The sequence below is a fragment of the Hylobates moloch genome, unplaced genomic scaffold, assembly GCF_009828535.3.
Source record: "Hylobates moloch isolate HMO894 unplaced genomic scaffold, HMol_V3 SCAFFOLD_4, whole genome shotgun sequence".
Taxonomy (NCBI): Eukaryota; Metazoa; Chordata; class Mammalia; order Primates; family Hylobatidae; genus Hylobates; species Hylobates moloch.
In genome coordinates this window covers 107484160-107499089 of record NW_026652279.1, presented here as the reverse complement: position 1 = coordinate 107499089, position 14930 = coordinate 107484160, and the positions used below count along the sequence as shown (strand labels likewise).

General features: G+C 46.8%; 1 protein-coding gene across 1 annotated transcript in view; it reads left to right on the top strand.

Annotated features, from left to right (window-relative positions):
• SIAH3 (siah E3 ubiquitin protein ligase family member 3) overlaps positions 1–14639 on the top strand; it is an 80043-nt gene extending 65404 nt beyond the window's left edge. Inside the window, exon 2 of the mRNA XM_032150822.2 lies at positions 9826–14639. Within this exon, the coding sequence (XP_032006713.1) occupies positions 9826–10500 (675 nt within the window). The 3' untranslated portion in view covers positions 10501–14639. The remainder of the gene's footprint in view (positions 1–9825) is intronic.
• The last annotated feature ends 291 nt before the right edge of the window (positions 14640–14930 follow it).

Sequence of the window (14930 nt, the reverse complement as noted above, 5' to 3'; positions counted from 1 at the left end):
GTCTTCTCCTCTTCTGTCTTTTCTAAGAACGCTGTCCATGGATTTAGGTCCCAGCTGGACAATCCAGAATGATCTCTTCTCAAGGTCTTTAACTTAGTTACATCTACAAAGACAATTTTTGCAAGTAAGATCACATTCACAGGTTCTGGGGATTAGGATGTGAACACATCTTTTGGGGGCAGTCTTGTAACCTATCATAACTAGTTAGAAGGCTATTGTGTAGCCCAGAGAGGCAATGAGGGTGACTGCTGTCAGATGCTGAGAAGTGGTTGAATTGTTAGGGTAACAGGTCAATGGGAGGAGTCATTTGTTCATCCTCTCCCCACATACTTCGTGGGTACCTACCATGTTCCAATCACTGTGCTGACACTTCGGATACAGTGGGGAAGAAATACAGTACTCATCCACCTGGAACCTTTGTTGTGGTCTAGCAGGAAGACTAGATGTTGAATAAGTTTGTTGCATCTTATAAGGGAGCATGCAACATACAGACCTGTCCTAGTCAGAATAAGGAACCCCTGAAGGATGAACACAACTTAATCGGGGATAGGGAACAGAGGAGGCAGAGAGTACTGTGGAGTTCCTGGTCATGACGTTTTTGAAGAACTCAGAGAAACAAGGATGGCATGTGGCCTGGAGGCATCAGATTGTCTCGGGCCACCCAGGACACACCTCTGCCCATTTGTAACCTCCTAACACATCTGCTTCTGCAGTTTGCATTTGCATGTGTAACCATTTCCAGCAACCTGCCTCCTCTCAAAGGTTACGGCACTGACTCCAGCCACAACAATGTGGGCAACACTGTTGCTCGCAATCTGAGGTTATCCAGATTGGCGGGACAATCTCCTGACATGGTGTCCAGTCACTGCTGTGGTTCTAAAGTCATCCTAACGAAAGGCTCATAGTTAATGTGGCTTTGGGTAATTAAAAAGGTTAACCTTTAAACTGTTCACGCAGGCCCCAGGTTTCACTTGCCAATTACGGATATGAAAGTCTAACTACACAAAAAGTTGCCTTGAAGAAAAAGTCTTTCATCTTACAAGATTGATTAGACTCATTAGCATACTCAAAACCCCGCAGATGAAAAGCAGAGCCAAAGAATAGGGACAGGGCAGCATTCCTCTGTGTGGTTTGACTATAAGTCTGCCCCTAAGATTTGCAAGACGGGAGGCAAAAGTACACATGGTGGTCCACATACTGTCTATATAAATACTCAAAGAGAAAAAAACAAGGTACGAGACTCTCAAAATATATTCTGTCCTCCTACCTTAATAATTATACCTTCATGGCCAGACATGGTGGCTCGTGCCTATAATCATAGCACTTTGGGAGGCCGAGGCTGGTGGATCACTTGAGGCCAGTAGTTCGAGACCAGCCTGGCCAACATGGTGAAATCCTATCTCTACTAAAAATACAAAACTTAGCAGGGCATGATGGCACCTGTCTGTAATCCCAGCTACTTGGGAGGCTGAGGCAAGAGAATTGCATGAACCCAGGAGGCGAAGGTTGCAATGAGCCAAGATTATGCCATTGCACTCCAGCCTAGGGGACAAGAGCGAAACTCCATCTCAAAAAAAAAAAAAATATATACCTTCATAAGAAGTGGCATGGCGGCAGCTCCCAGGTAGCAACCTGTCTCACTTTCTTCCTAACCCGGCTTCATCCTGGGCTTTGATGAGTCTCTTACAAAGGCAAGTGAACACCCCAGCCCACACATTCAAGCTCTGCTTATACCCCCACCCCCGAAATAGTCACCCATTGGCCATACCTCACATCTAATGGTCTGCCTTCCAGAAGATGGATCCCAGAAAGAGCACAGGCTGCAGGAAGCTGACTTAGAGACACTGGGTAGAGAATTCCAGCATCCCACTTATGCAGAGTGTGGTCTAGAGGGTGGGCTCTGGGGTTCTGTGTGGGTACAACCCATTAGCTCCTCATATCATGGGTAGGGACAGCTGGAGGAGCTATGGTAACCTTCAGTTGGGTTAAAGTTACCTCCTGGTGATTGTTAACAGAAAATGGATAAGGAAGTGAGAAGGCATCCAGCCTTTTTAGCTCAGGGGTCCTGCCAAGGTGCAGGAGGGGAACATTGGCCTAGAGCAATCTGGGAGGTGGCCAGATTGATTTGCTGAGTTAACCCAGCAGACTGTCCTTCCCAAATTGGGAGAAGCAATTCATTATGAAAAAGAGAATGCCTGAAGCATCAAGTAATCTCAGTGAAAAGCAAAAGCAAAGCAAGTACCTCTCTGGCAGGAGAAATTTCTTCTTCAAAGCTTTTATCATACTTCTCACACTGGCAGCTGGGCATGTGTCAGTACCCTCCTCTTGGCCAGGGTCAAATGCAGCTTCTGTGTTCCATCACTGTTGGGTTCTGGGTGAGGAGCTGCTAGGGCACCTTCCTGAGGAGCTCACAGCCATGGACACCTGGCCACACACACACACACACACACACACCATATTTCTATAGCACCTGAGATGGAAGGGTAGAGGACAGAGCCTCTGACTGAAGACAAACAGCCTTTCCATTGATATGGCCTAAAACAGGGATCTGTTTATGAATCATTCATTCATTCATTCAAGCAGCATATATTAAAAGTAATGGCAAAGACCACAATTACTTTTGCACTAACCTAACATTTATTGAGAGTCTACTACATGTCAGACACAGCAAGTCCATCACTGAACTAAACACTGGGCAAACTTAATACAACCTCTGCCCTCAATGACTTCCAACCTACTTGAGGAGAAAAGGCTACCAATTAGTGATTTTCTTTTTTTTCTTTTCTTTTTTTTTTTTTTTTTTGAGACAGGGTCTCACTCCATGCTCAGGCTGGAGTGCAGTGGCATGGTCTCAGCTCACTGCAGCCTCAACCTTCTGGGCTAACCTGATCCTTCTACGTCAGTCAGCTGGGACCACAGCTGCCTGGCTAATTTTTGTATTTTTTGTAGAGACGAGGTCATGTTGCTCAGGCTGATAAATTCCTGGGCTCAAGTGATCCGCCCATCTCAGCTTCCCAAAGTGCTAGGACTACAGACGTGAGCCTCTGCACCTGGCCATAACTAGTGATTTTTCAATGCAAGTTGAAATAAGTAGTGAGTTGTGCAGACAGATCTTAACTGCTGCTTAACTACTTCACAAGTCAGGTAGGGAGGCAGCATTCCTGTCTTACGGCAGCTGATTGTCTCAGACAATGCCAGGTGGGACAGTGGCTGGCACACCTGAATGGTATAAAGGACAGAACCAGTGTGATCTTCATATTGGAAGCTGTTACTAATGCATCGATCTGTGCTATGAATATATGGCAAGCATACATTGCATGTCGGGCACTGTACTAGCAGTAAGGACACACAAACAATTAGTCCCTGTCCTGAAGGCACTCAGCAAGCAGGAAAATATTCATGGATAAATCAGCTAACGCTTGTCAGCCAAGGATAAGGATCTGGAAACTAAAGGGCCCTGGGATCTCAGAGATGTATTTTTTTTAAGTGTCATCCACCTATTCCTCCCCATGTGGCTGGCAAATGTGTTTATAAGAAGACTGGCTTGGTCAGGAGGCTTTTGAGATCATAGGACCGGTGTCTATGAAGACATCCACATGGACCCTTTTCATTATTTTGCACCCATAGGTCTTGGTTTTAAACAGTTTTGTTCACAAAGTTGTCATCTTTTCAAAGTCACAGCCTATTAGCCTCTTTTATAGCTAAACAATGGCATAGATAGGTCAAGACTCAAGGCTTCTATGTGTACTAACAAATGCCTCCACACTCAAGTTACATAATTTTGATCACCAGTAAAGAAAATTCGTATGCAGTGGTATTTCAGAGGCAAGATTCCAATACAGTTAAGAAGTGGCATCAGAGCACCAGAAATCCTGACTTAGCAGCTGGACATAAGGATATTTAGGGAACCAGCTTTCAAGACCCATTCATAAAGTGAGAAATCTCTCTGCACTATTTTAACTAATCTTTACCACTCAAAAACCACTCATTTCCTCAACTAGAGCCCATTTCTAGCATCTACTATGCTGATTAACAAACTACTAATTTCACCAACCAAAACATCTGTGGAAGTGTTAACTAGCAGCATCTGATGTGAATCTGAAATATAAATACTAATTGAGGCCACTGTAGTCATTATCTCAGGTATGGACTTTTCCAATACAATGTTAGGTGATTACCTTGATGTTTGAATTCCCGATTCAGGAATTGACAGGCCCTAGAGTATAGTTTAAAAATACATACGTTTAGGCCAGGTGTGGTGGCTTATGCCTGTAATCCCAACACTTTGTGAAGTTGAGGCAGGCGGGTCACTTGAAGTCAGGACTTCAAGAGCAGCCTGGCCAACATGGTGAAACCCTGTCTCTACTAAAAATACAAAAATTAGCCAGGTATGGTGGCAGGCGCCTGTAGTCCCAGCTACTCAGGAAACTGAGGCAGGAGAATCACTTGAACCTAGGAGGTGGAGGTTGCAGTGAGCCGAGATCATGTCGCTGCATTCCAGCCTGGGTGACAGAGTGAGACTCTGTCTCAAAATATAGGTAGATAGATAAACAGATGATAGACAGATAGGTAGATTTATATCACATTCTCTATAGTAAAGTATTTTAAAGGAAATTGCAGACATGCTCATACTGTCCACATGAAGATCTCATCCATCTACGTAGCAAGAGCTGAATGTGATATGGAGGAGAAGGAGCATAAGATACATTTTCTAATTAAGGTGTTCCTATCCCAGGTGGTAAAAGCCTTACTGTTGTTTTCTCTCTTGGCTTAACTTATTTCTTACCTGTTTGGAAACAGCTAGAGTCCTCCTGAGTTTTGTGTGCAGGGCACAGTCCTGGTGTGGTCAGTTCTCCCTTCCTAGCAGACCTGACTCCCAACTTGGCTCAGACCTGGACTTTACCTCAGTACTCTGATGCCTGCCCAGAAATGTTACCCTACCCTCCACCCCAACCTGCTCATTCTCCCTTCGTGTGAACTGCATCGATAGCATTGCTGCCTTCCCCACTTCACCCAGGACTAAAAACATCAGTTAATTAATATTCACAAAAAAGGGCATGAGCAAACTCGAAGAAGTGCCTGCCATGTAAAATTGTTACAAAATCCTCTTTCAGCGAAAATGCGTGGCAATGTTCCTGGAAGCAAGTGGAAAGGAAAAGCAATCCTCTAAGTGAGCTTGGTGACCACAGGGAGCAGAGGCCAGAGAAAGGGTCATGTGGTATTTCCAGAGGCAGGTTTCCCCTTCGGAAGCCAGGATTTGGAGGGCCATTACCAACCATCGGCGTGTGGCTGATCAAATTAAGGAATGTGTTTTTAAATTCAATTACACCCTCAGTAGAAATGGCCTCACTAATGCTTAGAGAAAGTATTATCCCCAACCTATAAAGCCTAACATTGCTAAACCCAATTTTGCGCATTATTCTAAAGGTTAATTCAAGATCTCTCTTCCAAATGGGAAGTTAAACACAGCCAATGGAAGGAAGGCATCCACTGACTGACTGAGGGGTTTATCAGTCTGTAAGAGTTCATTAGTTTTAATTAGTGTAATCACTAATGTTGCATTAACAGTTTAGTGAAGGAAAGTAATTACTCACACATCCACTGTATTAGATGGGAAGATTGGAATTCATTTTCTGAAATGATTAGCATTTTGCCAATTAAAAGAATCCCTTCTCCCTGCCAGCAGCCCTGTGACCTCACTCACCCAAGGATCATTTAAATGAAACATATTTTGCATCAGAAGATGGAGCAGGAAGAAATAAAAAATTAAGGTTGCGTTTATTCTGAGCACCTTCCCAGGGCACAGCAAGTACACAGGTCTCAATGAGTGTATCACGTCCCACTCTATTTGCATAGTTATTCACTTCAGGCTGTTTGGATTATACCCTTGGCTGCTTTGTAACACAGCAGCAATTAAAAAACAAAAAGGCTAGTGGAAGATGAAGCCACAAGGAAGCATCGGGAGAGTCTAGGGGGAATGACCGTTGCTGGGGTCTGCTGGTTGGACAAGGGTTGGGTCTTGCTGCTGGCCCCATTTTGAGCACCAGCTTAGAGCAGGCTCTGCTGCTGGGCGTAGCGGGCATCGTGCTACCCACAGGAGCTCCCTAAAGCACATAGCTGGGTCTCTTGGATATTCCTGCTAATATCCACCATGCACTGGGTGCCATCTCAGAGCCTCAGCTTGGCTTACAAGGCCTGGGCAATATGACCCAACATCTCCTCTCCATCTCCACCAGATTCCCTGTCAGCCACTTGGGACTTCTTGTCACTTCTTGAACATCCATGTTCTTTCATACCCAGCTCCTTCAAACCTGCTCTTTTCCCTGTCGGCAAGCCCTTTGCCTGTTCTGCTAGAGAATTCACCCTTCACGCTTCAATTAGTTTAAATGTCACCTCACACTGGCTAGAATAGCTACCTCCCCCACTTGGTGCTCTCAGAGCCCCTGGTGTACCCTGCATTTTTGCATTGCTTTCACACAATCATAGTGAGCTAGTGAGGCAGGAACAAGGAGCTTATTCTGTTCAGTATTCTCAGCCCCTCGCACATGATGTGTGGTGTGTACGTGTATGCTGAATGGCTTAATGAACTACGGGCATCTCTCTCTCTCCCCCTGCCATAAGCCCCATCGAAACTCAGCCCAGGAGCCCCAGCCTGTTCAAATCAGCAGCATCACGTAGGAGGAATGGAGATATTTGCACACAGGTGCAAATATCTCCATTCACTCGTCTGCCTGACCCAGTACCACTTTCAAAGGGAGCCAAACTTTGCTGAGTGCACCTTCTGGACTCCCTTTGCTGGTAGGTTTCTGCTTGGATTTCACCAATGGAAGGCACTGGCAGAGATTGGAAAGAGGAAGATCCAGGTATTTCTTCTCACTCCCTCCCTACTACTTTGACCTCCCATCTCTGACATTAGCTGTACAGGTCAGGATAGAGAAGATGGAAAATGGATCTGGGGAAGAATATGGAGAAATTGGAAAGAATAGGGGAAAGCCCAGAGGTCATTTCTAAATGGGGATTTCAGGACATTCTATCTGTCCTCACAGGTCAGCACTGGGACTGGCGGCCCCAGGCCAAGTGTGAGGCTGGGTTCTCCAGGTTTTATGGTGGCCTGCGCTCAGCCCAGATTGCTGCTCGTGTGTGAAAGTGAGTTGATCAGAATGGAGACAGGCAGGCACAGACTGCAGTGGAAGGCTGCCAAGTCTTCACCCAAAACCACATCTAAATGGAAATGCCCCCTTGAGGCAATGCTTGATAAAGTTTGTAACGCCGTTTTACAGGCATTCTCTCATTTGGTCTCCTAACATGCCCTTGAGATAAATATTTTGCCAATGAGAGAACTGACTGAACACGTAAACAGTGAAACCGATTAGAGTCTTTTGACCTCCAGCCTGTGATCCTCCCAGTCTATGATCTGTCACCGTTAACTGATCTGGGCCCCATTCCCGGCTGCAGCCCTTAGGAGCTGTGTGACTTGGGCAAGTGACTCAATCTCTCTGTGTCTCTGTTTCTTCATCTATAAGACAAACATAAAATGTTTCTCTCCTGATTGTTGTAAAGACTGGTAGAGAGGGGTCTTCTCAGAGACTGGAAGAAGGACACCATTTGGGTTTTTCATGAGAGCCCAACACCGGGTCCTCTTGAGTATAGGAGAAGAAGTTGCCTGCCTACCAGGCCTGCAGACAGTGGGAAGGTCCACTGGAGGGTCCTGACACTGGCTGATGGAAGGTGTGGGCCCTGGGCTTCCTGCATGATCCCAGGAGAGGGGAGAAACCCCCCCGACCCAATCACTAAATGGTCCATGCCACCAGCAGGCAGGTGGGGACAGAGCCAGATTTTTATTTTTTAATAAGGAAATTGATCTTTTCTGTGAAAAATTAAATGAAATAATTGTTTTTAAAATACCTCCTTTCCATAGCAGCTGACACTTAGTAGATACTACATACTAGTTAGTTTCCTTCCCCATACTTAACGCTGAGAGGTAAGTCAGACTTATCACTAGCAGGATTTTGGAACACAGCTTGTTCCTTCATAGCTGAAGACACACTGTTCCCCTTGGGGAAGGGGAGCCAGGTGGGGTTGCAGGATGGAGGACAGCAGGCTGCTCAGCAGCTACCATCCAGGAGCAGGACAGGCGCTACTGGAAGAGCCCCTGTAGATGACACTTCTGGGGGAAGAATGCAGAAACCAGCAGATGGAACCAGCAACTGGAGCGGAGAGCTGATCTGGACCCCGCCTCCTCCAGGTCACCTCCATCACTAGGGTGACAATCCCAGCGCACCGTGTGTGGTGTGTGTGTGCGCACATGTATGTGTCATGAGCGTGTGTGTGTATGCACGCATGTGTATTGCGTGCATGACTGTGCATGTATGTACGTGTATGTGTGTCCTGAATGCCCTAAAGAAAGGAAGCTAGCTGGCTCACTATTAGCCACAGGGAGTCAGGGGAAACAGAAACTCTGGCAGCAACAGTGGCTGGTGACCTTCACCCCTGTCCTCTGTACTTTGGGAATGAACTGAAGCAGGGTGAGGAGGCAAACTCCCAAAGGCATCTGAAGTCCAGAAAGCATTTGGAGAGCTAGGGTAGAAGGGACACTCCCTACCTGAGGACAGCCTAGGAAACGGCTGCAAGGTGAGCGACTCATGCCTGGAGCACACTGCAGAGCTGCCACCTTCTCTGTGTGACCTAGATCATGCAGGCTAATTACGGAAAAGAAGGACTCGGGAAACAGAGGAGGGAGCTGAAGGCAGGCATCACTGGATGGGGGGCGTGCTCCTATGTTCAGAGTCAGGGGGCGTGAAAATGAATCCCAGTCTTTCACTTACCAGTTTTGCAGGCTCCATCACGTTATTACTGAAGCCTGTTTCTTCAGCTGAAAAATATGAATCACAGTCTTCATGTCACATGGAGGACCTTTGTCAAAACTATAGTTAATTATAAGTGTAGTAATGTCTGTGCCACCCACACCAAGAGACACAGTATCTATTGTGCTCACAGCTGTATCCCTGCAAGGGCCTGGCCATAGCAGATGCTCAATAAATGTTCACAGACACCTGATCAGATGTCCTCACAGCTCTTGGTGCTTTGGGGGGCACTTGTGGGCACACCACCATGAGGAACAGAAGGTGGGGAGATTCTCCAGGTGGAGGCTGCCTGGTGATGAGACTCTGGGAAGCCGCTCTGGGGCAGAGAGCTAGAAATAGGGTAGAAGTTTGCCTGGTGTGGCAGTCTCAGGAGTCACAGTGGGGACTCTCTCTTTAGGGACTGTAGTCCCACTGCACACAATCAGCTCTGCATCCCACCAGATGCCTTAGGACACAGGAGAAGGGCCCCCAAGACAGGACAAACCCTGGCTCCACTGGAAGGACAAATGGGCATTATGTAAATTTTGTTCTAAAATTGATAACTATGACAAAATAGAAAAAAAAATTTATTGACCTCCATTGCCTGCACAAAAATATCAACAATATCAAAAAAGCACAAAAAAAAAACCCAGCTGTCTTTGTTCTTTATGATTGATGACCATCCTACTGCATGTTACTTGAGGAGGAAATTGCCTATTTGCTTGTGTATCTTATTAAATAACCACAAAGGCATAAATACTGCATTTTCTTGGACTGAGTTTTCAGAATCTCAACACCCCCCACCCCAAGGCGCCCACTCTGTCCTTTGTTTTTGTTTGTTTGTTTGTTTTTTGTTTAAGAAATGAACCTTTCTCAGCCTGCACTGGAGGATCTGCTTTTTAACACTTTGAACATCAGGGGAGTGGCAGCCAGGGAGAGATGGGCCTCATCCCCGCACTGATGCTCCTCTCTTTCCTTACAGTATGTGTCCAGTCGGCGTGCTGTCACTCAGAGCGCTCCAGAGCAAGGCAGCTTCCACCCTCATCATCTCTCCCACCACCACTGCCACCACCGCCACCACCACCACCTCCGCCACCACGCCCACCCCCACCACCTTCACCACCAGGAGGCAGGGCTACACGCCACCCCGGTGACGCCCTGCCTGTGCATGTGTCCCTTGTTCTCCTGCCAGTGGGAAGGCCACCTGGAGGTGGTGGTGCCCCACCTGCGGCAGATCCATAGGGTTGACATCCTCCAGGGAGCTGAGATCGTCTTCCTGGCCACTGACATGCACCTCCCCGCGCCGGCTGATTGGATTATCATGCACTCCTGCCTCGGCCACCACTTTCTGTTGGTGCTGAGGAAACAGGAGAGGCATGAAGGGCACCCCCAGTTCTTTGCCACCATGATGCTGATTGGGACCCCCACCCAGGCCGACTGCTTCACCTACCGCCTGGAGCTCAACAGAAACCATCGGCGCCTCAAGTGGGAGGCCACCCCCCGGTCTGTTCTTGAGTGCGTGGACTCAGTGATTACGGACGGGGACTGCCTCGTCCTCAACACCTCGCTGGCACAGCTCTTCTCTGACAACGGCAGCCTTGCCATTGGGATTGCCATCACCGAGACAGAGGTCCGCCCCTCAGAAGCTGAAATGTGAGGCCAGGAGCCACGGATGCTCCCCACACAGCCTCCCTAGGAAACGCCTCGGACCTCCCAATGCCAGGACTCCAGACTCCTTTTTATTCTTCTCCTTCCTTTTTTTTTTTAAATTTTAATTATTATTATTATTATTTTTTGTCTCAGGTACTTTGTGGGATTTAGTTTTTGTCTGCCGTGGGCATTATATTATGTAAACATCCTGTAATTTAAGATCTTGGTGTGACATTTGTCCTGTCTTGTTGGTGTTGTTTTATAGAATGTTTGTAAGATTTAATCAGAATAGTTTTTTCCTGTCACCTCCAAGTCCTTTCTCCGCTGCTTTCGAAAGGATCAAAACACCATCAAGCAGACTGTTGGGGTTGAAAGGAGGCTTAGTGTGAGAATCATTTCTTGTTTCTCTTTTCAGTCTATTTCAGAGCGAGCTAAATCTGAATGTGTGCAGTCAGCAGGTTGGGGAAGGGGCCCAGCTCAGAGATGGATCACATTTCAGACCAACCAGACATGACTCTGACACCTTCCCAGGAACCTCAAGGTCAAAGCTGAGCTAGCCGGGCATGAGGAGATCGTGTCTCCACCGCAGGGCTGGGGACTGGGCTAGAGGTGTCATTGTGTGCTGAGTGCTCAGGTTGATGCTGGGGCTCAGGAGAGTAGTCAGAGGCCCACCTTCCTGTGACTGACGGGCTCTTGTCACATTGTTCCCAGGCTGTGTCGTCTTCTCCTGCTCTGGAATCGAAGTCCTCAGATTTTTGGTGCTTTCTTAAAAACCCCTTTGCCCTCTGTTGAGCAAGTAGTAGAAAAGAATAGGCAAGATGGGGGGTGGGGATGAAAAGCAACAGGAAAAAGAGAACATAAAATTAATCTCCCATCTCTGAGAGGGCACTCCCTCCTCAGAGAGTTTTATTATCACGTTATAAAATCCATCAGTTCCTCCCTAGGGTGCAGTTCTTTCATATCATGCAAAAAGCAGAACCATGACTCAGCATCAAATGCAAAGAACTCAGAGGGCGGCACCCAGGATCTCTGACCTGGCGGGCTGGCCATCACTGACAAACCTGGGAGACTCTATTCCCTTTCCTCACTTTCTAAAATGCTCCTACTGTCCCATTCAGCACATGGATGTGACCACGGCTCAAGTATGTATTCAGCACCTGTTGCAGTGTGAATGACACAGTGACGGAATCCATATTGCCTCTGCGCAGGCTGCTTTCTCTTATTTGGTTGTCAGAACAATTCATCAACATCTTGTAGAAGTCTCTCGTGTATTTGAAGAAAGTCAGCATGTTTAGTCAACTTTGTCTTTTCTGTTCTAAGTTGGACACCTGTAAGCCTTCCCAGTAGGACCTCTTCTAGCTCCTTTTTATCACATTTATCCCTCCCCCTGGCTGCTCTCCAGACACCGCAGAAGCCAGGCACCCCATTCCCAGCACATCCCCACGAGAGCCCAATGGGCCTTTGGCCAACCAGACATTACTCTCCGTGCCCTGTTCCTGCACCTCACCCCCTCGGCTGGGTCCTGGCGGGCCTCCAAGTGACTACTTAGTCTCAGGCAGATTGCCCTGGCTGGCCATCTGCAATTTTTTCTCCACCAAAAATAACTGATCCTGAAACACAACAACCTTCCCCCAACAACTGGGTTAATTCTCCTGCCACTTTTGCTGCCAACTTACACTCCACGCACCAGAAGGGAGGTGCCAGTCGATAGAAGATTTAATAACAGAGGCTGCTCTGATCACACAGTAATCGCTGGGCCCCTGGGGCTGAGACTGCATTCCATCAGAGCCCTGAGAGGGGCAAAAAAACATCGCCACAGATGGAGGCACATGTCAGATGCTGCAGTTGCAAGGAAAGGATTGGGGCCTGCCCATTCTTTGAGCTCTCAGATGCCCTGCCAGGGCACCAGCCACCCTCCTCCAATCACACAGATGCCCAAGAACACCTGAAGCTGGTCCATCCGTGCGTGGAGAGACTGGCTGTCTTCCTCCTCACTGCATCCCCAATCCCCTTCCCAGAACCTAAGACCCCCTTGGCTGTAAGTCTTATGCCTTTAGAAGCCACAGGTCCTCTCCTGGTTTTTGAGACTCAACCACTTTGAAAGCATTTGTGTAGCATCACAGGTGCTCCAGATCAACAAACAAAACCTCACTCAGAATATAACTAACATTCACAGGGCCTTAGGGCTCCTGCAGACATCACCTTTGCCTTCTGGTTGTGCCAAGTTACCTGAGCCACACTGGGAATGACTTCAGGTTATTTTCACTGCACACAAGACTGTATTATGAATAAGTGATCCCAGATGGGAGCTTTTATGTTGGTTCCTAGAAAGCTTTAGGACAAAGCATGGGAAATGTATTATTATCTTCCATCTATGGTGCTCCCCAAAAGGCCTCTCCATATCCATATGTGAAGAACTGGAGAAGAAGGAGCAAACTAACAACCAAGAATTGGGAATAGAAAATGGTAACAGCAGTTTGTATTTGAGCTTCGTAGTTCCTGAAGGGCCCTTTCATTTGAGTCTCAGATTAATCCTCATTAGTATCCTCAATATACTAACAGAATAGAGGTTCTAAGACATGAAGTGATCTTTTCAAGGTCACGCATCAAGTGGTTAGACCACAACCAAAACCCAGATCAACTGACTGCAAACTTGGTGTTCTTGAAGAAAGACTGACCCGAAATATTCAGCAGTCTTGCCAGCTCACCAGTGGACCGAGGACCTGAGCATCAACTGAGTCTTGGTCCCGGGATAGTTGAGGGAGCGGGGAGAGAAAGACTGGAGTAGATTTGCTTTCAGAAGCATCTCTGCTTTAAGAACTAGGCCAGGGATGGTGGCTTATGTCCATAATCCCAGCACTTTGGGAGGCCAAGGAAGGAGGATTGCTTGAGCTCAGGAGTTCGAGACCAGCCTGGGCAATATAGTGAGACTTCATTTCTACAAAAAATAAAAAATCAGCTGGGCATGGTGACATAAGCCTATAGTCTTAACTACTCTGGAGGCCAAGGCAGGGGGATGGCTTGAGCCCAGGAGGTTGAAGTCACAGTCAGCTGTAATTGCACCACTTGTTTAACTCCAGCCTGGGCAACTCTATCTCTTTAGAAAAAAAAAAAAAAAAAGCACTAGTCCACCTGGAAGCAGGGGGCCCAGGAAGTGGGTGGGCTCCATATGGAGGCTTCAGTGCGCCAGGCCCTTTCTGAATCCCTTTGCCCACACCCAGGTTTCTCACCTTAGAGTCCTAGGAGTCCCTGCACAGAACCCTGGGATCTGGTTGCCTCATTCACACCAAGGTGCTAGAGTTAATGACTCACTCTCTAAGAAGTAATTGCCTTTTAAAAGAAGGCCTAGAGAGACAGCGCACTTAACAGTGAAAAATGAGTTACCAGTATCTGAACTTCAGGCATCTGCCAGAGGTTTTTTTCAGGAGGTGTGGAGAGAGGAGCATTCCTCCTCTCGAGGCTGAGCCTAAATACATGGTTGACGCCGAAATGGAGGTCAGGCCACACGAAGATTGTCTTTAACAATCGGTATCTGCATGAATCTGTACCTGGTGTACCCCATCACTAGCTGTGGCTACTCTGGACATTTTAAGAATAGATCAGCGTAGTAATCATGATAGTATTCACAGCTACCACTTATTGAGGCTTTTCTATATGATCCAGTAGGCTGCGTACTTTGAATAGAGTAGATCACGTAATCCCCATAACAACCTTAGCAAGCAGGTGCTCTTTATTGTACTCATGTTACGGGTGGGAAACGTAAGCTAAGAGAATTTAGCCAACTTGCTTAAGGTCACCCAGCTGGAAAATGGCAGAGCTGGGCCTGGGACTGGGCACATATGGCTTCTGATCAACAGCAACCATGTCATTTCTATGAACATGTGGACCCAAGGCTCAGAAGGACCGAGTCATAAAGTGTGAATGCATAGAGGCCTTTTAGTCCTTTCATACTCGATATGGCCTTTTAGCTCTCCTTTTTCTCCCTCTTTTTTCAGCCCAAGACCTAGTGGAGTAATAGAGCTGGCTTGTATTCTGGTTGTTAATCTTTCAGGAATTTTGCAAACTGATTGTTAATTAAGTACAGTCAGTATTAAAAATGATATACATTTACAATTAAATAAATTATATTTAAAGCAAAGGTCAAAAGTACTTAAAACTCATCACTTCCTAATTATTTCACTACTCTTTTTATTCTCTATGCTCCTGGGGTTATTTACATCTATCACATCTGTATGATGAACATACTATACAATAATGTGCTGCACTGCATCTTCCAGCTCCACATTTATGACGTCATGGTGATTGCTTGAAATTAGCCATGGTGGAAGTATTCACACCATGGAAATTAGCAAATGCTACTAGACAGGGATTTTTCTCCATAGAAAGCCAGTTGTTAAGCACTTAACAGTAAAATCATCCCTCAGTATCCTTGGGGGA